Below are 22,214 nucleotides of genomic sequence, written 5' to 3'. Positions count from 1 at the left end.
AAGTGTACTCCGAGTTAACTTCTGGGTTTAACCAACAAGTAAAACTTTGTACAAAATTTATTTATGTAATTAAGTTTTTTTTTTTTCACTTTAAAATCATCTGATTTCTCATATGTTATTGCCTCAGGTTTTTTTAATTACCTAAAATGCAATTATAATTAATAGTCTTTCCGTCCATAATCAGGTCAGGATGCTGAATTTCAAAAGTTGAATTTGATGCCACAGATATTCTAACAGATGGTCTAATGGTCCTTATACCATAAAAAATACACAACATTTTTGCAACCACATCCCTCGATTAAAAACTCAAAACCCCATGACATAATATATTAAGTTGATTTACATTAAAATAAAAATTTCTCATTAACATCTTAAGCAACACTGAAAGAATTCGCAGTGCTCTCCACGAATCTTTTTGCACCCTTAAACCACCTCTTGTCTCCAGCTTGTGTCTTGCAAATATAAAGCTTACCATCTTTAACAGTGGCCGTAATCAACTGATGTTTCCCCCCTTCATCTCCATCGGCAGTTCTTGTCAATACTGACAATGTGTAATACTGTTTCCCACCGATCACCGGGGTTGCGCTCTCCAGTATGTTTGCTGTGGCCACCGTATCATTTTCGAAACCACCCTGCAACAACCAATAATTCAAGCTAATATGTAACTCTATGAACACATGTTAGGATATAGATAGGATCTACAGCATTACCTCGTTACTTTTGCCAAAGAAGGCTTGTTTTCCTAGCAAATAGTCCACCTGCATATAACATACATATCAATTTCGCATAGCACATGATTGTAAAACATTCATAATCAAAATTAAGAATGTAGTGTTTATACCTTTGAGAGGAATTCCTCAGGGGAACCGTAATCGGTGATGGATTTCTTGTCAGTTGGGGTGACCATGACAGAAACATAAGTGTTGGAATCAAAGTTGTCTTCATATCTTAGAACTTGTCCAGGGAATTCTACTTCTTTGCTTGGATTCCATTTTGAGGGGATTGATAGCTTGAATCCGTTTCCATTGTACGGCAAGAAGTCTGTGTTGGTCTTTGGCTTACCAAACACATTGGCTACAACAATTTTTATAATCAAACTAATTACACAAAAATCCTGAAAAAAATATATTCAATATAAAAAATATATTGAGTATAACATTACCAGGAATATTCATACATAATTGAACTAGTCATAGTACGAGAATGGAATAGAAGCATACCAGCTTCTCCATAGGCAGCGTCAGCAGGTGAGACTTTGGAGCCAACAGCTGCAGTTCCGATGAGCAGAGTGAGAGCCAACCGCCGAGACACTACACTGCCGTCGTCTTCTTGAGCACCCTGCTTCTGTGCACGGCAAACCAGCTGGGTAGGCTTGATGTTCGAGACGTGGCGCTGAGATGATGATAATCTTGTGGGACTAGAGAGTGCGTGGTGGTGCAAGAAGCATGCAGTGGAGGCCATTTTTCTCTGTATTTCCTTCTCTGGAACTTTCAACACTTCAATTCACTCGGACAAAGCTTTGATGAATAAATGTAACAAAATAGAAAATAATAAAATGTTATATGTGAATAGAATTGGTCGACTTTGGATATTAGATGATGAAAGACGATTAGATTATTGATCTGGGATAAGGTTGTAGGGGCTCTGATTGGAACACGTGGCTTCTGTTACTTCTAGTCAATTGCCATGTCACCAAACCATGTTTTTTCTGTAGAGTAGGATAATTTTATTATATGTATATCTATCAGAAATATCTTATTTAATTAAAAAATATATAAATAATTAGATTTTTAGAAGGAACAATTCTATCCCAATCTATTTTAAATATATAAATAACAAATAGATTTATGTTTATATATATTATCACGTGATTAAATAATATTTTATCCGTAATTTAAAATCACTCAATCACATGATAACACATATAAATATATATTTATTTGTATATTCAAAATAAATATACATAATTTTATTATTTTAAAAGTATTTGTGAGAGATTTCATATCTAGTTTATAATGCTAATTAACATTAAATGTATTAAGAAAATAAACAGATTATCTCCACTTACTTAAGACTCCAAATTTTTTAATTAACTGATATACACCAGTAAAACAGATTATCTCTAGCCAAATTGAATGAAACCATAAAAATAACACAATATCTCATGGAAGACAATAAGTTTTCTTCAGCCCCTGCTAAATTAAGATCACCAAAGGAAACTTAATTGCCAAATCGGTATCCGATCTAATCAAGCTTCTTCCCGCTGAGCTTTCCTTTCGGGATCTTACTGAGGAAACCAGCATCAAGCTTTTGATATTGATTTTGGAACTGCCCAAAAACATTGAAGACAGAGCTGTCTACTTGATCTTCATACTTCTCATACAGGACTGGCAATGTGTGGGCAGCAACGAAACCTTCAATCAATAGCAACAAAGCCTTACTAAAATACCGAATAGAAACCAATTTATCCAACAAACTAGACGGAGACTAGCTTGGGGCTTCAACAAATACATTGGTGCAAATAAATCTAATAGAATTGGGGTGTCCAAAATCATGAAATTGAAGTTGGCAAACTCTTAAGCTAGCACAGAATGTTTCAAAAAGAAATTTACAATGAGGCAATAACAGCTATACTGTGTAAAATGAGCATGATATTTTACCAGCATATAATACAGTCAGAAAGTTGCACCAGCTCCCTATCAAAGCAGCAAACCACAGGCTTGCCACAACCTGGAAGAATATCTTGAGAATCAATTATGTATCTCCAAGACTAATATCATGTTCGTATCCTTCTTGGATATCGAATAAATGAACCCTTATCAAAAAATGAACAAACAGAAAAGACAGTTAATGACTTTATGATCTCTCTAACTACCAGAGAAACAATAGCAAACTAAGCAAACATTATTCTTCAGACCACTGATCAGTTTAGCAATTTTAATAACTTAATTGATTTCACAAATTAACAGAAGTGTATTAACTCATATAACTTGACGACATCCTGAAAGTACTGTTCAACTGTTTCCTCATTTATGTTTACAAGTTAATGCTCATCTGGGGCCAAATGTCAACGTGGCTTCCTATAAATAACTGAAATTAATGGACAATTTTCAACACATCACTCCAAATTTAATCAATGTCTAATCACAATGTTTTCTAAAGAGAAAAATAATTTGAAATGACAGGAATTGCCCTTTACTTTCACAGAAAATGCAACAGATTCAGTTTCTTTTGATTTAGTTACAAACTGTCTCTATCAAGGTTGTAATTTATCTATATACTTTGGTCAAAACTCAGAAGTAGTCATAATATTTCAAGAACCTGTGTTTGTTATGCCCAGAGGTCAGTAGCCAAAGGGACAATCACCCAATATGCAACAAAATGGAGTAAAGGGAGAATTATCAATGCAAATTCACAAGTCCAAACATACCACAAGAAACTGTTTCAAATTTCCTCCACATGAAACATCCTGAAGAAACCTCAGAGCTTGGTTAACCAGATTACCAACTGAAACACCTATGTTGACAAATAACTCTGAAGGCAGAACAAGGCGGGGTACTTTAGATGGTGATCTGATGCCATGTCAAAATTTTCCATCAAGAAATTAGAATCCATAATCACACAACAATGAACATTAAGCTGAGCAAGATAAGCAGCCAAAGTGGACAGATGTTAATACCTGTTAAATAAGCCAGAAACATTTAACCAAAGAAATTGGATGAGCATACCGAGTACCAGAGCAACAAATAGAAGGGTTAGAAAATGGTAATTAAGCCATTCAAAAAGCACCCAGATTGCTGTAGCACCACTTAACATGCTGGCAGAGATCTTCTTGTTCCTCCATAACAAAACATCGGCAGCTGCACATATTATGAGAACACATTAATAGGTGCAAGAGAAAAAGTGATTATAAGAAAGCAATAAAATGTGCCCACATTTTCCACCCCCTAAAAGATGGTAGACAGGCTTCTGGCGTCCAAACAGCCGTCGTAAACGAGTATTCACTGAGCTTGATGTCTGCTCCTCAAAGAATGATGAAACAGATTTCTGCTTTGGAACATTCTGTGCAATGGTTTCCGCAATGTTCTCCAAAATATTGTCTAATTTTTCAGACATTCTTAGTGCTTTTCAAGTACAACAGAACAAATTATCCTGAATCCCAAATTTATTTAGAAACATTAAAAATAAATAAACAAATGAATATTCAACGCAGCGATAACAGCTCTAATTGCGACCCACAATTAGCCAATAATATTACTATCATAAGGCATATAACATAATTAACAGATTAATAACAAGAACTCGACCTCGTAACAGTTTAACTCGGTCAACAAGAATCTTTACCAGCTTGACCTTGGTGAAGTAGGATGTTTGTAAAAATAAAAACATACCCCGGCCTACTCAAAAGAGCCTTTTCTGATTTTCTCTACATCTAAACACTAACATCTCATAATCATATACTAAATCAATAAAATTAAGCAACAATATAGTTTGACAACAAAAAGGACCGAAAATAGTGACGGATTCCAAATCTCCTGTTATTTAGAAAGTTCTGTTCTCGCACAAAAGGCCCAAAGATCAGTCCTAGTTATCTGATTCAAAAATGCAAGAAGAAGAAGAAGAAGAAGCCACCAAAAGCTCCAACTCAGATAAAAGACAACGACAAAAAGAAAAACCTCACAGAAGGTAACGAAGAACAGGGCGAAACTTACTTTGCTATCGCGTTAAAGAGGAGGAGGATTGGACAGAGAAGCAGACAGTACTGTAATGTAATGGCATTTGGAAGTGCCCACCAACCTCTTATGACCGTGCCGTGACTCTATTCAAATTCCGTATTTGGTTTTTTTTCATTATATTAATTATATTTTCAATTAAAGTTTTTATTTTTATAATAAGAATCATACGGCGTCTGTCTTTGTTTGAAAATTTTATTATTATTATTTTCATTTTAACTTTTAAGTGCGAATAACAATAATAAATGTAGAATCTTTGAAGCCACACTTGACTACTAAGGGCACCCACGATATTATACAACATTTTAATTTGGTGATTTGATAATCTGGAATAATAGATAAATAACATTAATTATTTTTTTAATATTAATTTTTATAATGATATATTATTATTATTATTATTATTAAAAATATAAAATAATATTTATTATTATAATATATAATTTTACTCATAATTGAAACATTTTGACATTAGAAAAGTTACGATGTAAAAAAATGACTTTAAAAATAATTGAGTATTTTTTAAATGATAGCTCGTGAGGGTTGGAGTATTAGAGTATAGGATAACTTTTTGAGACAAAAAGTGGATAATAATTGTGGTGGGGGAAGCTAACAAAGCCACCAAAAAAAGAAGAAAGTAATAATAAAAGAAAAGAAGGGAAAAAAAATTGTTAAAATTAATATGATATCTCAAAAGATTTTTTTAAATAATTTAATTAATATATGATAATAATATAAAATAGTTTGAAATAATATTATAATTTAATTTTTGACATAATGTTAGGATCCTCCCACGTTAAAAGAGTTAAATTTTGAGTTTTTTTTTTTTTAAAAAGAAACCTATAAAAAGTGAAAAAGTGTTTTGACTGGGAAAATGTAGCCCACTCTCAAAACATTCATGTAGACCTCCCTGGGTTTAATGTATACCAAGGCCGAACTGATAGACAAGACCAGACCGGACCCGATTAGGACTTTGAAAAAGTAGAACCCACTTTGAACTTGAGATTGGTGAAGGGAAACACTTCTTGAGCCCAATCATGAAGGCATACGAAAGGTCAGGCTCAGATCCTTATAAAGAACTTCGGCCCAACAGACCATTACCTAAACTTATATCACATGGACAGAGTTTGCTAATTTATATTTCTAAACTTGGATTAATTGTTGCTGTTCTGGCGTTTCCAAGGGTTTTTGTTTTGTTTCTGATTATTTAAATTGTTATTTCATATTTGTGTTGGGTTATTTATGAATTTCTTGCAAAACCAAGTATTTATTTATTTATTTTTTTTATAAAATTTTTATCCATGTGCTTGGCTTCTTAAAACTTCTTATAAACAGGAGTAGGACCATCCAATCCATTCCATTCGGCTACAAAATTCCAGCACTACAGGAAGCCACACAGAGTTCATGAACTGACGTGTCCTTTTTTAGTGGTCAAGTAAGTGAATTATTTTCAGCCTACCGTTTATTTTCTCTTCCTTTCTCTCTACGTTACAATTCACTTCTTCATTCTGCAAACCATTTAATCACCATTCTATTTACATTCCATTTATCCTTACGTACAGAGATTAGCAATCGTAGGAATTGGAGGAACCCTTTTGAGGTTTTTCCAATTCGAAAATGGCTATGCATGTGATTGGTGTATCATGTTTCTGTGTGTTCGGACAAAGGAGATCAGTTGGTACCGTAAGAGCCGAGGCTACTGAGAATTTTACTGCTTTAAAAACAACAGAAGAAAAAGTTAAATTAGGTGGGTCTGAATTGAAGGTAACAAGGCTTGGAATTGGAGCTTGGTCTTGGGGTGACACCAGCTTCTGGAATAACTTTGAATGGGACGGTCAGTTCTAAGCTTATATTAATTACACAAATTTGCTCTTTATAAGCCTATTTTATGTTTTAAACTCTGTGTTTGAATAACCCTTTCTACATTTCTTTGATTATGTGTCTGTTGTTTTTATGATTACAGATAGGAAGGTGAAGGCTGCTAGGGCTGCTTTTAATACCAGTGTTGATAATGGAATAACATTCTTTGATACAGCTGAGGTTTATGGTTCTAGGGTTTGTGAAAAATTTTCATTAAATTCTTAGTTCTTTTACATGGGAAAGTTGGTAAAAATGCAAGATTAATTGGAATCATATGTTATTGCAGGCTTCATTTGGTGCCATAGAGTCAGAAATATTATTAGGACGGTACACATTCTAAGAGTTACAGTGCTCCTTTGTTCTTTTAGTACTTATGATAGCCAAATTTGATGATTCTTTTCTTAAGGTTTATAAAGGAAAGGAAAGGAAAGGATCCAGAAGTGGAGGTGGATGTTGCAACCAAGTTTGCAGCTTTACCGTGGAGGCTGGGCCGTCAGAGTGTCCTTTCAGCCCTTAAAGATTCCCTTCGTCGGCTTGGACTTTCTTCAGTTGAACTTTATCAGCTCCATTGGTCTGTGTTTTTGAGCTTGTTACATGATTTTATTTCTGAATGTCTTTGAGAAAAAATAGTTGCTAATGAAAAATTGGCATGGATTTTCAGGCCAGGGATATGGGGAAATGAAGGTTGTTTTTGTTGATGCCCAGAGCCAATCCTGTAGCTTAGTGTTTCATTGAACAGTTGAAATCATGTAGATAATAGAATCAGATGTTATATGGAAGCCAATCCTTTGAGCTTCTAAAGAAGCTTAGTGTTTGTTAATCACTTTTCAGGGTACATTGATGGTCTCGGGGATGCTGTTGAACTGGGCCTAGTGAAGGCTGTTGGTGTTTCAAACTACAATGGTATTTTCACAATTTATGCTATAATTGACTCAATTTTGCTGATTGAATGTGCAAAATCTGCTAAAAATTTGACAAAAATCTGATTCTGGCTTCATATATGACCTCAATTTCCCTGTCCTCCCTTATCATAGTGAAGAATTAAGATTTATATAGTACTTTATTACAGAGAGGCGACTTCGTGAAGCTTATGAGAAGCTTAAGATGAGAGGAATTCCACTTGCTTCAAACCAAGTGAATTATAGTGTCATATACAGAGGCCCAGAAGAAAATGGTGTGAAGGCTACCTGTGATGAACTTGGGGTCACATTAATTGCATATAGTCCTATCGCTCAAGGTGAAGTCTCCTTTCTGTATGTTTTTGCTTCATTTTGTCCAGAGACCTCAGTGCATCCAGTATGTCAGTCTAGGAACTCTTGTTGGTTATGTTAGATACATGAAAGAAAATAAAATTTTCTTGAACACCATACCTACGGTCTTTTGGGCATTATACGATAATTTAATACGGATTTGAAAGATGACTTTGCCATATTCTAGTTCTAAACCAATCCCAAAACTTAGGAGTCCCAAAACCTCAATAAGTTGATCTTTTGTGTCCAAGAGTTGATTCTAGTCTGATGAAGCATAACCAATGATTCAAATTTTCGCAGGTGCGCTTACAGGAAAGTATACCCCAGAAAACCCACCAACTGGGCCTCGAGGCCGGATTTACACTCCTGAGTTTCTAACAAAAGTAAGGCATCTCCTAGTTATGAGAACCTCATCATGAAATCCAACATGATCACTTAACCAGATTTGCATCTTTCAGCTCCAACCACTGCTGAAGAGAATTAATGAAATAGGAGAGGCCTATGGCAAGACTTCCACACAGGTTCATTCTTGTCTTTCTTTGCATGTGTCTATACAAGACAGTGAAAATTGTTTTACTTAGCCATTAATCTGTTACTATTTTGCAGTTATAGCAGTTGAACTTACAAGCAAACTTCTGTCTGACCATAGAACTTTTACTCTGTATATAGGTAGTCCTCAACTGGCTAATAGCACAGGAAAATGTTGTGCCAATCCCAGGAGCCAAAAATGCAGAACAGGCTAAGGAATTTCCTGGTGCGTTAGGTTGGAGACTCAGTGATGAAGAGGTGAATGAGTTGCGCTCTATCGCATCAGAGATAAGGCCTCTTGTTGGTTTCCCAGTCGAGAAGCTGTAAATTTTTTTGCCATATATTAATGGCATGAGCTTTAATACACCAAGCAAGCAACAGAATTACACTTGTATGACTTCTAAATGTTAATTACAATAGTAAAAGGATCTGCTCTTTCATTACTCTGGAATGATTGGTTACTTCCTCTTATCTTCACCACACATTATTTGTTGCAAAATCAAATGGTCAGAATAAAATTTCAAAATTATTTCAGAGAATGATAAAATAATCAGAATCTGAGATTAAAATATCAATTATAAGGTAATGAATGCGCTATTGTTTTATTTTTATTTAAAAAAATTGAATAATATGATATACGTTATACAAATAAATATATATTTATATATATATATATATATTATTTTATTTTATTTTAATCAAAATTATCCAAACCACAATCTTCACATTTATATAGATTTTTACCGAAGAACCAATGGATCAGTTGTCCAAAAAAACATTTATCCTGACAACAGTGTCTCTAATCATTGTGCAATAAAATGCAGTCTGTTACTGCACACGTGGTACTACCTCTGTTTACTTTCAGATCACAACTTCAATGCCCTTGTAGTTGTAGATTTCCTATCTGAAACTGGACCCACTTTCCCCATAACCCTCTCATGTTTTGCCACGTATACATCAGTGAAGTGGTCATTTATCGTTTTACGTTTACAGAACTCAATGACATTTAGTGCTGGTCCTGATTCTCTAAATTTTCTCATTTTCTTTGCAACTACATCAGCACCAGCTTTTTAAAGAGAGAGAAACCGCAACTCAAGTGCTACTGTGTTTCAGTTTTCCGTAAAACAGAAGTCGTAGATTTAACTTTTGGTCAGCTTTGCTTGATTTCATTTACATTTTCTATTCTGGGTATGTTTTTTAAAGTGTTGTTAATTGTTTCTTCTCTTTGTCTGGTTTGTTTTTGTAAATGAAACTGTTTCTCCTTCGCAAGTTCTTGGCTTTTTGGTCTTCAATGGTGGCTTGTTGTCTTTAGCTGCTTTTCTTTTTCTACAAGTTTGAAATTGCATGATTAAAGATTTTACTTCAATTTCCAATCATTCTTTTCCCTTTATTTGACAAAAGGTTTGAAGATTGGAGTTCTTTATTTGTTCCAAAGTTGCTTTACCATTAAAATATTAGTGATAGTTAATCATGATTAAAATCTAGTCTTACTTCTTTAGGAATAGAGATTCATTCATTTGTTACTTCAGATGCTTCTATATATGGTACAAAACGTTTGTATATAGTACCAATTCTCTGGTTTTTTTATCGTAGTAGTCAACTAAGTATTAAAATATTTTTACTTTGTTTAGTGGGATTCTGTAGTATAATTTATATTATTCTCACACTGTTAATGACAAAAAAGTGCTTCAATTATGTTTATTAATTTGATTAATTTAGTAGTGTTGTCTGTCTTGTTATGCAGAAGTCTTTATTACTGAGCCATGAATCCATGTATCCCTGGTTGGAATTTTGAAGGTGATCTTCCTGTCACCACCAATCAGAAAAAACCCATCTGGTCTGTTCTCTCTCTGAGTTTAACATAAGTTACCCTGGCTGATTTTTTTCTTCTTTCAGAAGAAAAATGAAGTATTGTAATTTATTTACCTTTTTGTGGTTTTCATAAAATTTAACAGGCCAGAACATGACCTAGTAGAGCTCTTATGGGAAAATGGGCAGGTAGTTTTCAACAGCCAAACGCAGAGAAAACCAAGTCTGAATCCTAATCAGTCTAGACAAGTCCAAAAACAAAATTCAAGGGAAAGTGCTTCATATGGGAATTCAAGTAATTTGATTCAGAATGATGAAACAATCTCATGGATTCAATACCCGCTTGAAGATTCCTTCGAGAAAGACTTCTATTCGAATTTTTTCTCTGAACTGCCGGCTGGTCCGATGGAGACTGATAAGCACACAAGACAATTTGGAGAAGAAAAGCTGGTTACAGTTGCTGCTTCAGGTTTGGCAACAAATTCACAACCTTCAAATGTTACCAATCCGGTTGTCCCTGGAATAAACAAGAACACAATGCCTCCTCCAAGATTTGAGTGTCATGATTCAGTCCAACAAGATAAAAATTTAGGTGGTTTAGGGGAAGTTGTTAATTTTTGTCAAACCGCAGCTCCCTTAATGGCCGAGCTAGGATCTTCTAATGGACAATTTGTTCACAGAGGGACTAGAAATATGACAAATGGGGAGGTCAGGGAGTGTTCAATGATGACAGTTGGGTCAAGCCATTGCGGTAGCAATCAGGTTGCATATGATCTTGATATGAGTCGAGGTTCCAGCAATGGTGCGGTGACTACTAGTATATCTCCTGGAAATTGTAACAGTGACATTCAGAAAGTAATTTGTCAGAGTGAGAGAGCTAAAACTGAGACACTTGAAGCTACTGTTACGTCCTCTTCTGGTGGATCTGGCAGTAGTTTTAATAGAACAAGCAAACAATCTACTGGGGAGATTAGCCACAAGAGGAAGAGTAGAGATGCAAGGGAATCTGATTGCCAAAGTGATGTAAGACAGTCTCGTTCCTTATTCTTCTTGTGAATTATTACTAACTCTTATCCAGTCCCATTTACAAATTAATTTTTTAATGTTATAGGCAGCTGAACTTGATTCAGCAGGGGGGAACAAATCATCCCAAAGATCTGGCTCTTGCCGCAGGAGCCGTTCTGCTGAAGTGCACAATCTCTCAGAAAGGGTAGGATAGGAGAACTGTTCTGACGTTTTAAATTGCAAGAATTAGTGATTGAATATTAGAAATTGCATATGTGCAGAGACGAAGGGATAGGATAAATGAGAAGATGAGGGCATTGCAGGAGCTCATACCCCACTGCAACAAGGTCCTTCCTTTACTTTCTGGCTGAACTTCGTCAGTGTTTTTACTTTATACTCCCATATATTAGTTGAAAATTTTCTACATTAGCTAGTAGTCCCATGGTGTAATTACCTTTCTTTTGAATTTTTTTTCATCATTCCTGAGAAACAACCATGCTGAAAATGATATCTCATTTGTTCGGTGAGCAAGAAACTCTACGGTCAACGAGATCAGCCATTATCTGGTCTACATTCCTACCGAGTCAAAAGTTGACTCTTTTGCAAATGGCATGTGGAAAATGGGAAAGTTTTCTGAGTAGAAAAAATTATAGACTGTAGAATAAAAAATGGGTCGTAGGAAGTTAGACCTAGCATATAAAAGACAAAGAAGTAAGAGAAAATACACTGATAAATTCTTGTTAAGTTTGACTGCGCTATAAGAATGGCCAGAGAAAGTCAGAAAATGGGTAAAAAGAACAAGAAAGAGAAACTAGTAAATAATGGATTGGGCAAAGTCAAAAAAAAAAAAATCTCTGACTCATTTCCTTGGAGGCCTTGCTGAGTTTTTCTTATTGAATCAGGCAGTCGAAAGATTAAAAAAGAAACATCTAACTCTTTTTTTACTTTCTGATTGCAGACAGATAAAGCATCAATGCTAGACGAAGTAATTGAATACTTGAAGTCTCTCCAGTTACAACTTCAGGTATGATATCACAGAAACCTATAGGTGTTTACCTTATATCGTTAGTCTCTCACGTCACTGAGAATTTTTTTTAGATGTTTCAGGTCATGTGGATGGGAAGTGGCATGACCCCCATGATGTTTCCGGGAGTTCAGCATTTTTTTTCTCGTATGGGTATGGGAATCGGTCCGACACCGTTGCCATCTATAAACAATCCTATGCATTTGTCTGGGGTCTCTCTAGTTGATCAATCCATGTCTATAGCCCAAGCACACAATCAGGCTGTAATGTGTCAAAATTCAATGTTGAATTCGGTTAATTACCAAAATCAGATGCAGAATCCAAACTTCTCTGATCAATATGCACGTTATATGGGGTTTCACCCTGTGCAAACGACCTCTCAGGTTTGTTCATTGTCTGTCACAGCTTTATTTATGCACTAATGAAAAAATAATCTGCCTCTATTGCTTTTTAGGAATGTAAATGTCTCTTAGTTCTTTCTACTGAATACAGTTTTACAATTACTTTCTTGCTTTCAGCCTATCAACATGTTCAGATTTGGTCCTCAGACAGTGCAGAGTCCAATAATGTCTCTGCCTAGCACTAGTTGTGGACCCTTCACTGGAGGAGCTGCAACAGATAATGCCTCCCAAGTGGCCAGACAGGTATATCATTTCAATCTTTTGTCCGTGTTTTATACTGTTGGAATCACAAAGGCTTCATTATTCTTAGGAATCATACTGTTACTTTCTGTAAGTGGATTTAAACTTCCAAGGTAAACATTACTTATTTCACAATAATGCGATTCTTACAGAACAGTACTTATTTTATGAAATCATAAATCCCTTTTTCAAAACTTTTAGGAACTATAGACCATGAATTCAGTTTTGTGATTCTACTAGTACCCTTTCAAGTTGTTCATTGTTCCTCCAGATTTAGTAAAATTTGTCTTATCATTCCTCTAACGCCACAAGTGTCCCATTTTTTATAGCACCGTTTTCTCAATTTTTAACAGGTTAATCAGTGAGAAAACTAGGAAGGAAAGTGAAATACCTATGGTCCCCCTATATTTATCATGGGACCATAACCAGATGGTGAAAGCTTTGTTCATCCTGGCAGCTACTGCCTACATTAAATTGCTCTTTTATAAGTTCTCACTGGATAGGTAAGGAGTAAAAGCTCTGATGGGTATTTGTCACAGAAACAAACAACTGTCACAAAAGTTGATGTATCTCAATCACATATTGGTTCATTGAACTTGCTAAGTTATGATCGAATGAGCCAATTCGTTCACGCACTACTGCAGCGTGGATCGATTGAGACATGGGAATCACCTTCTCCGGATTTGTTTTTTCCTGCTACCATCGCAAATTCAAGATTATTGTGCTGCCATTCCATAATATGTATAACTACTTACAATTTCTTCCTTCTTGGCATTAACATGTAAAAGCTCCTGCTGTCGCTGAAACTGCAAGTACGAAAAACTCTAATAACATTTGTTCAATCTTCTCTACAAGCTGTCTCTCCTTCTTGTTTACCTACAGTCAGGGAAACCTCTGATCATTTCAAGCTGCAGCCATTAGTTATCAGGTTTTTCATACTGTTTAGTTGATTAAATGAAACAAAAATGAATAGAAATGCTATCATTGTCAAAGAGTAAAGGCAGCCAACTACCTCCACTCCACCACGTGATTCTTGGAATACCATGCATGCATGCATCTGTTAGAGTAAGAGCAAGAGCAAGCTACCTTGTTGTTGTGGGTGCTTGGGACCAACATTAAATTTCTGACAAGACAAGAGTTGCCACGTTAATGGGATTAAATTAATTAAACCCGTTTAAGGGTTAATTAAGTATTAAGAGTCATTATCTGTAAATCACAGAGACAGGCCGCAGACACCCTAAATGAAAAGTTGCTATCATTTCATTATGAATTATACGCATTTTGGATTCGTTATCTAAAAAAGGTTCCATATTTTTTCTTTTTATCTTGTCTAGATTCCTGTCTCCAAAATTCTCTCTCCCACCCCAAGCAAGGATGTACATTTGGTGAAAGTTGAGCTGTGACCGATCTTTCTTGAGTTCAAATGTCCTCATATTTGCTGCTGCTGCTTCTTTCACAAGACAATTTAATATTGGTTTGCATTAATGAAATATTACCTTCTTATTAATATACCTTATATTATTAACATTATCTTATTTGATTATCATATAATAAAATATTCTAATAATCTTTCATTATTAATAATAAAATAATAGATAATATATAAAATAATATGATTATTTGATTTTATTATCCTTATTAATATTTTATGATTAAAATACCCTTATTATTTTTTAGTTAATATAACTTATAATATAAATGATATTTTAAAATAATTATTTTAAGGGTATTTAAAACTGAATAATTTTTAAAATAATTTATCTTATAGTTTACACTGTTTGTTTTTCTTTTGAACTCCACCACTCAAGTAATCTATTTGTCAAATATATAGCTGCTCCAACACCCAACCGCCCCCCAACCACCCACAAACACCGTGCGCAGAAACCCCCCCATGCGTGATTAAAAATAAACAAAGGGTTTTTGTTATTGGCTTTATGTTTCGTGTTTGTATTCTTTACTTTCAAAATTCTCTATCTTTTGCCACTGCATGGATTCTCCACTCTTGGCAATAAAAGATACGTATGTATGTATGTATGTATGTATCGTTGTTTATTTTCTTTTCTTTCTCCCAGTTAATAAATAGTGTTACATATATTTTCATTAAGATTTTAAAGCTGTATTCTCTATTTATTTAGGTGAACTGGTAGATACCAGTTGACTGACTTGAAATCATAGTTCCAATTCACCGTCCTTTCCTTTCCAAATCACTTCACTTATGGCTTGTCAAATCCCGCTTTGTCTGGACAAATTGAGACCTCATTGAAGTTGATAAAAAAAAGTTGTCACATCCCATTCAAAATTATTACTAAATTACAACTGTCTTTTTCACCTAATATTTCAACTAGTCTAGGTGAGCTACGGAGTAGATTAAATTATTTTTAGTTGAAAAAATTGCCCAAAGAGGGTGTGGAAATTATGACCACCGCAAAGATATGCATTTCATTGGTTGACCGTGGCTGTACACGCAATCATCCATATCTATCCCCGTGTATGTTGGCCAAGAAAACGTGATGTATGTATTTATTAATTCAACATTTTCCAGCATGCATTTTTCCTCACCAACAAATTAAATTCTTAATATAAAGAAAATGCAACATGATAAATATTGTTTATTTTTGCAAGTGGGCATGATGTCCATTGTCTTATTTCCCAACTTGAGAACCATTTGCACTGAGATTGATCCCAGTCCCACCAGGCCACCTTCCCACCATTTGGACCCCAAAAATTTGGTTTACCTTATATGTACTTCCAGCTCTAAAATGACATCATCCTCATCTTCTTCACTATTCCCCCTCATCATCAAAGATATCTTTTGTTTCCACTTCTTATTACTTTTTTTTTTCCCTCATTTTAACCCAACAAAGATACTCATTTTCAGGGAAGCTTTTTGAGCCGAATTATCTGTCCAGGCAAGTTGGGTTGCTTGGATTGGACCCATAGCAATAATAACCATATCTAACCTTGTAAATAGAGAATATAATATATGCCACCCAAAGATAGCGGTGGACAATTATCTAGTTTTAAGAGATATCTCTTGCCTATTTTTTCTTTGATGTTGAAATGTAGACAGATTGGTGGTCCGCTCTTGTGGCCGAAGCCATTTTTGTCCACAAGTTGGAGCCAATACGGTGTTGTCCTGCAATACTACAACCTTTATGCCCTACTTGATTTCAACTCAACACAACCAAACTGGTTTCTGATAATTTGCTCTGTGAAATGGGCTATGCCCAATTATTGGCATCTCTTCGTCCAATTCACTACTTAAATCTTCTGTTGATTACAAATGCTGTACTCCGATTTTCCTTACCTCTAGTTTATATATATATATATATTGTTTCAATTGCTAGTTTCAGGGTTAATGATCTTATGGTAACACTGACAACAGATAAAGCAAATGCAAGACAAGCAGAGCGCATGCTTTCATAATATTGAGACGAGTATGTTCTTACACTTTCATGAGCAAATACTAACTTAAGAAGCTAACACAAGTATGAAATTGACAAAATAATAATAATAATTTGAAAACATCAATCTACCAACACTAAAAATTCATTTAAATACCTAACCGTGTATGGAGAAACATATGTTTCAATCACTCTTTCTTTTTTCCGCAGCCCTTTTTTCCTTCCCAATAAGTCCTTGCTACTGTACAATTGAACTCTTCTGGAATCAACATGAGATCATCTTTCATTCATAAATGTATTCCAAGCCAGCAATGCTGCCCCCACAGCAGGCTCAACCTGATGTCAAACAATACCTCGAATTTGTATATATCAACAATAAAGAAGAAATTGCAAGCATACCCAATCCAATAAAGGTAAAAGATAAATCGGTTAGATATTTAATTTCTATCTTCAGATTATTACTCTAGGCAAAATCAGTAACCGCACTTTATGATTAGACTTATGTACTTGTGTTTCTAAGTGGAACTACACATAATAAACTCTATAGACCAATTCACTTTAACGACAGAGTCTATCCATTCAAACAACAAAAGCCAGTCTCATATATGCAGGTCTGGATAAGAAATCTTTTTCCTTGTGCCTCTGTATCATTGCTTCTTCCTACCCATGAGCTATGTTGCTAAGATATAGTTATTTTCCCTCAGGTTCTTAATTGTGAAAATTTTCACCAGGATCTTTACACATGAAAATCAGTTCCAGCAGCTTAATAGTTTCTTAACTTATGTTAATCAAGACCTGATACTTCGTAAAAGCCCATGTCTACAATTATTACTTGCATTACATACTTAATGGTTAATGCAGCTGCTGGAATGATTAAATTGCAACAGTTTAGATACATACCTTTGGTCTAATTGAAACTGCACCAGGAAACTCCTTAGTGATGCATTTTATGACTTCTTTTCCTATATCCCACCTTCTGTTTGCTTCAAGAACACCACCAACCATGACAAAAGGAAAAGAATCTTTTCCTTCTGCAATGATTTATTCACAAACATTCAGAGTTAGACCCAACACAAAGAAAGAATGCATGGTAGAGCTATCATAATGACACAGTTATCCGTTATTACTTCTTTTCCTTCTTCATAAGAAGCTACCCTTTATTATTTGCAAGTACAAAATTCTCCCAATTACTCTTTATTATGGATAGAGATTAGTAGTATAACCCCTTGGTTACAACTAAGAGGTCAAGGATTCAAATCTCCTCAGAGCCCACCTACTTGGGATATTATGTTTCACAAAGTTTTCTGGAAAATAAGGCAGTAAGGCCCCAGTTCACAGAACAAAGCAAACTTCACACATTTGAAACACAATATTTCTTATCATTTCAGTTTCAGTTTGAATAACATGATTAAGTTACCTAGGTTGTACACTATGCAATATCCAGGCTCACAAATGCAAACCACAATGATCAAATTGAATTGGGGTAGAAGCATTGAAAAATTTTTCTCTCTGGACATTTTATCAAATTCCTTTTTTGACATGCAACAAAATATCTAAAGAGAAAAGTCAAATGCTTTTAAACAAAGTATCAACTGTAAAGCCCACATTTTCAAAAACATAAAACAAAAGGAGGCACATATACTTTAAATTTTTAGTATACCTTCACCACACAAACCAAGTCTCCGAACAACAGCTTTCACACTTAAAGCCAACTCTTGTACTGAATCTAGCAATATCTTATTTGCAACTTCATCACCTGCCTCTGCACAAGATACAACAACTGGAACAAGTGCAGCAATGCGAGCCCAAGATGGATCAGCATAGGTCCACCTAGATACCAGTGAGAGAACAAGTTTTTGAAACATTATAGAAATTTCAATATGTCAAGGGAAGTACAGATCCAATTTCTGAAGAAGATATATCAAAATAATTTCTTTTGTAACTATGAATTCTATATAGATAGCTGGTGAACCACATCTGCTGCTCCTAAACAATTTTGAATTGTTACATTAAAAAAAAAAAATTAAAAGATTGATGTACATCAATTAAAATTCCAAAAATTTTCTATCGACCCATTCATTTATCCTTAAATACATTTCACACAAAAACATAAAAAATAGGCTACATCATAAAGGGTATGCACGCACTGGACATTTAACAACATTAGCATTTGGCCCAGCTACACGAAACAACCATCAAAATTAAAATCAGCAAATGCTAACTTTGAATTGGCACCTTTTACAAGAATAACGAGATAAAAACACAGAGGTAATTTAGAGAAGAATCATGCAATATTATAGAAGAGAATGTGACAATATGCCAGCTATATAACTTAAGAATTGTAAAGAAATTAGAGCAAAGCCCAGAATAGGGACAAGGCAAGCACGGAGGTGGAGAACAAATGAGGAATTATGGAGAAAAATATTCCTCTATTAGGTAGCAAAAGGAGTAAGATCAAGCTGCTTTCAGGAGAGGTTGGCAAAAAACACAGATTTTGGGAAAGTAGAATGAACCATAACATCTCTAGAATGAAATGGTTAGGATAGTTACAACGTTTGAGGTGACCTCTCCAATAGAAGACCATATAGGTACATCATGCCAGATCAAAATCAGTTTTCTCATCTTGTAGATTGCTAAGATTGTGAGAATGCATATAACAATCTTTTACTGCACAAAATAGATATTACTTATAGAACATATACCCAATTAATTCATCTGGAGAAGAAAGATGAAGTGTCCTTAAGATATCTGATGTAAGCTTTGTATTCAAGCCACGACCATCATGAGCCCTTATTACTGCAGTTAATGCCTGTGCAGCTATACCGTATCCACTGCAAGTGAATCAAAGATCAGTTTATAAAGTAGATGATATAACAAATACGCAGATGCATAGACACACAGAAAAATTAAAGTAACATTCTCAAAAAGTATATCAACAAAAAGTTTGCTTCTGCAAGGTCTTACCTTATCATTAATATAATTTTTTCTTCAAAATCATATGGACAGTTATTATTCGTGCTTCTGTTCACATACCATTATCAACTCCGTAAATTATTTAAATTTCACCATCCAACAAAATTCATATGAAAAATCTTGATAAAATAGAAAAATCTACATGTTTTTTCTCTACGTCTAAATTTGTCCAATATCAAAAAGCCCACCACTATGCGGCACTTAATTTGAGGAAAAAAATGAAAAAAAATCAACTCTTCTTTTAGGATTATGGAAAGGCATTAATTTACGTATGTATTTAATATTTTCTTAGAATGTCAGGACTATTGGCTTTCTTTTCTGAGAGTAATATCTTCTCCAACCAATGACAAAAAAATAAGAAATAAAAACTGTCCATCATTATCCATTCTGCCAGAACTGAAGAGAATCAGAATGTTATGTGCCAAAGGATGAAGTGATACTTTATAAAGCCTAACAAAGCAATCTCATCTTGATCCACATGGATCATTTGATGCAATGAATCAACAATTTGTCACTTAAAGAAATTTATTTTGCATAACCAAAAGATAGCCTTGATAGCTAGAACTGTTACAAGTATATACCTTCCCCAATCACCTAGAACAGGTCCTGCACCAGCAGCCCGGGCTTCTCTGCCATCTTCTGTAAATCCATAGGCAATTGTCCCTGTACCAGCAATTAGAACACATCCATGAAGCTTTCCCATTGTTCCACTAGCTAAAGCTGCCACAGCATCGTTATGGACATATAGCCTTACATTGTTGGGAAATATATATCTGCACAAATCAACACACTAAAAAACTTAGGAAATGACTATTAAATCAAATATTCAAATGTAGAACAAGAAAAGTAAAAATATTATCATGGCATTATAGACAGCTACAACTAAATAATTTTTAAGCAGCAAAGCGTGAAGTTGCCAGCCCAAAAGAAGGGAAAAAGAATAGCCTTACATTGTTGGGAAATATATATCTGCACAAATCAACACACTAAAAAACTTAGGAAATGACTATTAAATCAAATATTCAAATGTAGAACAAGAAAAGTAAAAATATTATCATGGCATTATAGACAGCTACAACTAAATAATTTTTAAGCAGCAAAGCGTGAAGTTGCCAGCCCAAAAGAAGGGAAAAAGAATATAATCTACCTTAACAAGTCATTTTAATCCTTTATATAAAGTTGTTTGTTGACCTATTTTACAATGAACCATGTTATCACAAGTTTGTGAAGGCATGCATTCTGTGTTCCACACATTTTTACAATATTTACCATATTAATACACCACCCTACTTGTACTATCCTTAAAATCCAAATCCTAATTAATCACCATGTTGAAAAAAAAGAATGTACTTATTGAGCAAACCTAAGCCAATTTAGTATTCTTTGCTGATCTGTGAGATGGTTAACACCAGACACTGCAAGACAAACAGCTCGAACTGCAGCTCGATTGGAACCTGACTGTGAAAGGGCATCAGCCATTACTTGCTCCAATGTCTCCTGTGCGGCATCTTCTGTAAAATAAAACCAATTCAAGTTTTACTGAGAATAAAATGCTCTTCATATGTTTTATCCTTGTATTGCCATACACATAAGGTCTTAAGTTGTTGCATAGTAGTTATGTATAAGATACACGAAAATTGATGCTACTAAAGTGAATGATAACCAAGAAGAGAAGCACCAAAAAGAAAAACTAAGATCTAACATTTCATCGTTTGAACATTGAGAGAACACAGAAAAGAGAATCACTCAACAATGCTTATATAGAGAAAAACTAGGACCATACTGGAAAAGATAAGCAACAATTGAATAGCAAGTGTCAATAACTTAGTGTCTTTCAAACACATAACACCAGCAAAAAAGACGAAGCAAACTATTTGACAAATTGCCAACATATTTAAATGGTTTACTTCATTCTCACAAACCATTATCAACCCTAAACCTCATAGGAAATTTCATAAATTTCTTCCCACCCAGCAGCCACATTGACCCTAGCATAGCCAGATTTACCAAATTGAAGATTCCTCCTAATCAATTGTCCACCTCAAATGTAGCCAGGATCTTTTTTTATTTTTTCTGAAGTAAGACCCTCTTTGAAGACATCAATAGAAGGATTTATAAGTCAGGATGATTCTCAGATTGTTATAAAATCATGCTAAAAGCACAAAAGCAATACTTTTAAAATCTGTTTTAGCTTATGTGACTCCAAATTAGTATACAACATCACAAAATTAATTTTGTAGCAATGTCATACCAAAGCAAACACATTAAAAATTCAAAAATCTTAAATCAACGCAACCATTGGAATCCTCGATTGCAAAAGCATAAAAATCGTTCAGAACTAATTAACAAAAGAATTAAACAAATTAACTGTCAAAAAAATTCGAGACAAATTCCAATTGGAAATCAAATCCAATGCCAATGAGCAAAACAGAAAAAGAAGTAGTACCGCCGACGCTATTGTGATTGGAGCAGCCAGCCACAGCACGAGCAAGAAGTGGAAGAGGGTCAGGGAAAGGGTCGGACAAGGAAATTAAGGGCATGCAAATGCAGATAGTTGAGGTGGTGCCTCCATCCAGCCCCAAAATAACTTCTCTTCCACCCTGCCCGGACTCGAAATCCCAGATATCGCCATTCCTGTATCTCTTCATAACTCCAATCAATTCTACTCAGACAAAAAACAACAAAGAACAAAGAGAAATGAGGGTGTCAAGATATTTAAAAGCGAAGGGAAGAGAGTGATTGTGTGTGTCATTTACTAAATTTTACATTTCAATTACAATATCAAACACATGGGTATTATTATAATATTAGAGTTTGGATTCGGACGGCTAATTCAGCCAAGCGCTAAAGTGTTTGAATGTTATGTGGATTTGGAGACTAATGACGATCATCAAGATAGTGGAGGTTCTGCTGTTTTTCTTTTTTTCCTTTCTTTACCTGCAGTACTTGTATGTTTTCGATTTTTTTTTTCAACAAAAAATAAAATA

At 34.7% G+C, this 22,214-nt stretch overlaps 5 protein-coding genes across 16 annotated transcripts; 2 read left to right on the top strand and 3 right to left on the bottom strand.

Moving 5' to 3' along the window:
* Window positions 1–294: 294 nt before the first annotated feature.
* LOC123207199 (oxygen-evolving enhancer protein 2, chloroplastic-like) lies at window positions 295–1,567 on the bottom strand. The gene is made up of 4 exons (XM_044624499.1): window positions 1,221–1,567; window positions 842–1,074; window positions 711–758; window positions 295–632 (listed from the first exon to the last, which is right to left on the bottom strand). The coding sequence occupies exons 1-4, from the start codon at window positions 1,459–1,461 to the stop codon at window positions 372–374; spliced, it is 783 nt and encodes a 260-aa protein (XP_044480434.1). The 5' UTR covers window positions 1,462–1,567; the 3' UTR covers window positions 295–371.
* A 497-nt stretch (window positions 1,568–2,064) lies between these two features.
* On the bottom strand, window positions 2,065–4,848 carry LOC123207186 (reticulon-like protein B8). 2 transcript variants are annotated; one of them, XM_044624482.1, is made up of 7 exons: window positions 4,713–4,786; window positions 4,308–4,592; window positions 3,936–4,152; window positions 3,680–3,860; window positions 3,431–3,572; window positions 2,661–2,730; window positions 2,065–2,414 (listed from the first exon to the last, which is right to left on the bottom strand). In XM_044624482.1, exons 3-7 carry the CDS (start codon window positions 4,114–4,116, stop codon window positions 2,245–2,247), a joined length of 744 nt encoding a protein of 247 aa, XP_044480417.1. In that variant the 5' UTR covers window positions 4,117–4,152; window positions 4,308–4,592; window positions 4,713–4,786; the 3' UTR covers window positions 2,065–2,244. The 2 variants fall into 2 exon arrangements, with proteins under 2 accessions (XP_044480417.1, XP_044480418.1); XM_044624483.1 differs by lacking the exon at window positions 4,308–4,592 and having other exon boundaries at window positions 4,713–4,848.
* A 1,168-nt stretch (window positions 4,849–6,016) lies between these two features.
* Window positions 6,017–8,814, top strand: LOC123207188 (uncharacterized oxidoreductase At1g06690, chloroplastic-like). 3 transcript variants are annotated; one of them, XM_044624489.1, is made up of 11 exons: window positions 6,017–6,168; window positions 6,296–6,567; window positions 6,697–6,788; window positions 6,880–6,920; window positions 7,000–7,164; window positions 7,255–7,277; window positions 7,425–7,496; window positions 7,663–7,830; window positions 8,144–8,226; window positions 8,302–8,364; window positions 8,513–8,814. In XM_044624489.1, the coding sequence occupies exons 2-11, from the start codon at window positions 6,351–6,353 to the stop codon at window positions 8,696–8,698; spliced, it is 1,110 nt and encodes a 369-aa protein (XP_044480424.1). In that variant the 5' UTR covers window positions 6,017–6,168; window positions 6,296–6,350; the 3' UTR covers window positions 8,699–8,814. The 3 variants fall into 3 exon arrangements, with proteins under 3 accessions (XP_044480424.1, XP_044480425.1, XP_044480423.1); XM_044624490.1 differs by lacking the exon at window positions 6,017–6,168 and having other exon boundaries at window positions 6,191–6,567; window positions 8,156–8,226; XM_044624488.1 differs by lacking the exon at window positions 6,017–6,168 and having other exon boundaries at window positions 6,192–6,567.
* A 564-nt stretch (window positions 8,815–9,378) lies between these two features.
* LOC123207187 (transcription factor PIF4-like) lies at window positions 9,379–13,704 on the top strand. Of its 4 annotated transcripts, none has more exons than XM_044624487.1 (9): window positions 9,379–9,559; window positions 10,116–10,208; window positions 10,327–11,203; window positions 11,292–11,390; window positions 11,467–11,532; window positions 12,144–12,209; window positions 12,293–12,592; window positions 12,728–12,853; window positions 13,204–13,704. In XM_044624487.1, the coding sequence occupies exons 2-9, from the start codon at window positions 10,135–10,137 to the stop codon at window positions 13,213–13,215; spliced, it is 1,620 nt and encodes a 539-aa protein (XP_044480422.1). In that variant the 5' UTR covers window positions 9,379–9,559; window positions 10,116–10,134; the 3' UTR covers window positions 13,216–13,704. The 4 variants fall into 4 exon arrangements, with proteins under 4 accessions (XP_044480422.1, XP_044480419.1, XP_044480421.1 ...); XM_044624484.1 differs by having other exon boundaries at window positions 12,284–12,592; XM_044624486.1 differs by having other exon boundaries at window positions 9,387–9,520; window positions 12,284–12,592.
* Window positions 13,705–16,236: 2,532 nt separating this feature from the next.
* LOC123207184 (N-acetyl-D-glucosamine kinase-like) lies at window positions 16,237–22,199 on the bottom strand. Of its 6 annotated transcripts, none has more exons than XM_044624478.1 (8): window positions 22,165–22,199; window positions 21,674–21,889; window positions 20,591–20,738; window positions 19,809–20,000; window positions 18,957–19,085; window positions 17,915–18,084; window positions 17,155–17,285; window positions 16,237–16,590 (listed from the first exon to the last, which is right to left on the bottom strand). In XM_044624478.1, exons 2-8 carry the CDS (start codon window positions 21,873–21,875, stop codon window positions 16,531–16,533), a joined length of 1,032 nt encoding a protein of 343 aa, XP_044480413.1. In that variant the 5' UTR covers window positions 21,876–21,889; window positions 22,165–22,199; the 3' UTR covers window positions 16,237–16,530. The 6 variants fall into 6 exon arrangements, with proteins under 6 accessions (XP_044480413.1, XP_044480411.1, XP_044480414.1 ...); XM_044624476.1 differs by having other exon boundaries at window positions 22,054–22,196; XM_044624479.1 differs by having other exon boundaries at window positions 21,674–21,892; window positions 22,165–22,180.
* Between the last annotated feature and the right edge of the window lie 15 nt (window positions 22,200–22,214).

Source organism: Mangifera indica, unplaced genomic scaffold (genome assembly GCF_011075055.1).
Source record: "Mangifera indica cultivar Alphonso unplaced genomic scaffold, CATAS_Mindica_2.1 Un_0065, whole genome shotgun sequence".
NCBI classification, from domain to species: Eukaryota; Viridiplantae; Streptophyta; class Magnoliopsida; order Sapindales; family Anacardiaceae; genus Mangifera; species Mangifera indica.
The sequence above is the reverse complement of the archived record's forward strand: the minus strand, read 5'-3'. Positions and strand labels throughout refer to the sequence as shown.

What these genes read in the sequence shown, in the direction of transcription:
- LOC123207199 (XM_044624499.1), bottom strand. Translation starts at nt 1,461, where the DNA reads ATGGCCTCCACTGCATGCTTCTTGCACCACCACGCACTCTCTAGTCCC. An exon ending in CGCTGCCTATGGAGAAGCTG is followed by an intron (nt 1,075 to 1,220) that starts GTATGCTTCTAT and finishes AAATTGTTGTAG; the next exon opens with CCAATGTGTTTGGTAAGCCA. An exon ending in CTGAGGAATTCCTCTCAAAG is followed by an intron (nt 759 to 841) that starts GTATAAACACTA and finishes TGTTATATGCAG; the next exon opens with GTGGACTATTTGCTAGGAAA.
- LOC123207186 (XM_044624483.1), bottom strand. Translation starts at nt 4,116, where the DNA reads ATGTCTGAAAAATTAGACAATATTTTGGAGAACATTGCGGAAACCATT. An exon ending in TCTTTTAGGGGGTGGAAAAT is followed by an intron (nt 3,861 to 3,935) that starts GTGGGCACATTT and finishes TAATATGTGCAG; the next exon opens with CTGCCGATGTTTTGTTATGG. An exon ending in ATTTGAAACAGTTTCTTGTG is followed by an intron (nt 2,731 to 3,430) that starts GTATGTTTGGAC and finishes ATATTCTTCCAG; the next exon opens with GTTGTGGCAAGCCTGTGGTT.
- LOC123207188 (XM_044624489.1), top strand. Translation starts at nt 6,351, where the DNA reads ATGGCTATGCATGTGATTGGTGTATCATGTTTCTGTGTGTTCGGACAA. An exon ending in CTGAGGTTTATGGTTCTAGG is followed by an intron (nt 6,789 to 6,879) that starts GTTTGTGAAAAA and finishes ATGTTATTGCAG; the next exon opens with GCTTCATTTGGTGCCATAGA. An exon ending in ATGGCAAGACTTCCACACAG is followed by an intron (nt 8,365 to 8,512) that starts GTTCATTCTTGT and finishes CTCTGTATATAG; the next exon opens with GTAGTCCTCAACTGGCTAAT.
- LOC123207187 (XM_044624484.1), top strand. Translation starts at nt 10,135, where the DNA reads ATGAATCCATGTATCCCTGGTTGGAATTTTGAAGGTGATCTTCCTGTC. An exon ending in TGCACAATCTCTCAGAAAGG is followed by an intron (nt 11,391 to 11,466) that starts GTAGGATAGGAG and finishes GCATATGTGCAG; the next exon opens with AGACGAAGGGATAGGATAAA. An exon ending in TCATACCCCACTGCAACAAG is followed by an intron (nt 11,533 to 12,143) that starts GTCCTTCCTTTA and finishes TTCTGATTGCAG; the next exon opens with ACAGATAAAGCATCAATGCT.
- LOC123207184 (XM_044624478.1), bottom strand. Translation starts at nt 21,875, where the DNA reads ATGAAGAGATACAGGAATGGCGATATCTGGGATTTCGAGTCCGGGCAG. An exon ending in TCTCCAGATGAATTAATTGG is followed by an intron (nt 18,085 to 18,956) that starts GTATATGTTCTA and finishes ACTGGTATCTAG; the next exon opens with GTGGACCTATGCTGATCCAT. An exon ending in ACTTGGTTTGTGTGGTGAAG is followed by an intron (nt 17,286 to 17,914) that starts GTATACTAAAAA and finishes AAATCATTGCAG; the next exon opens with AAGGAAAAGATTCTTTTCCT.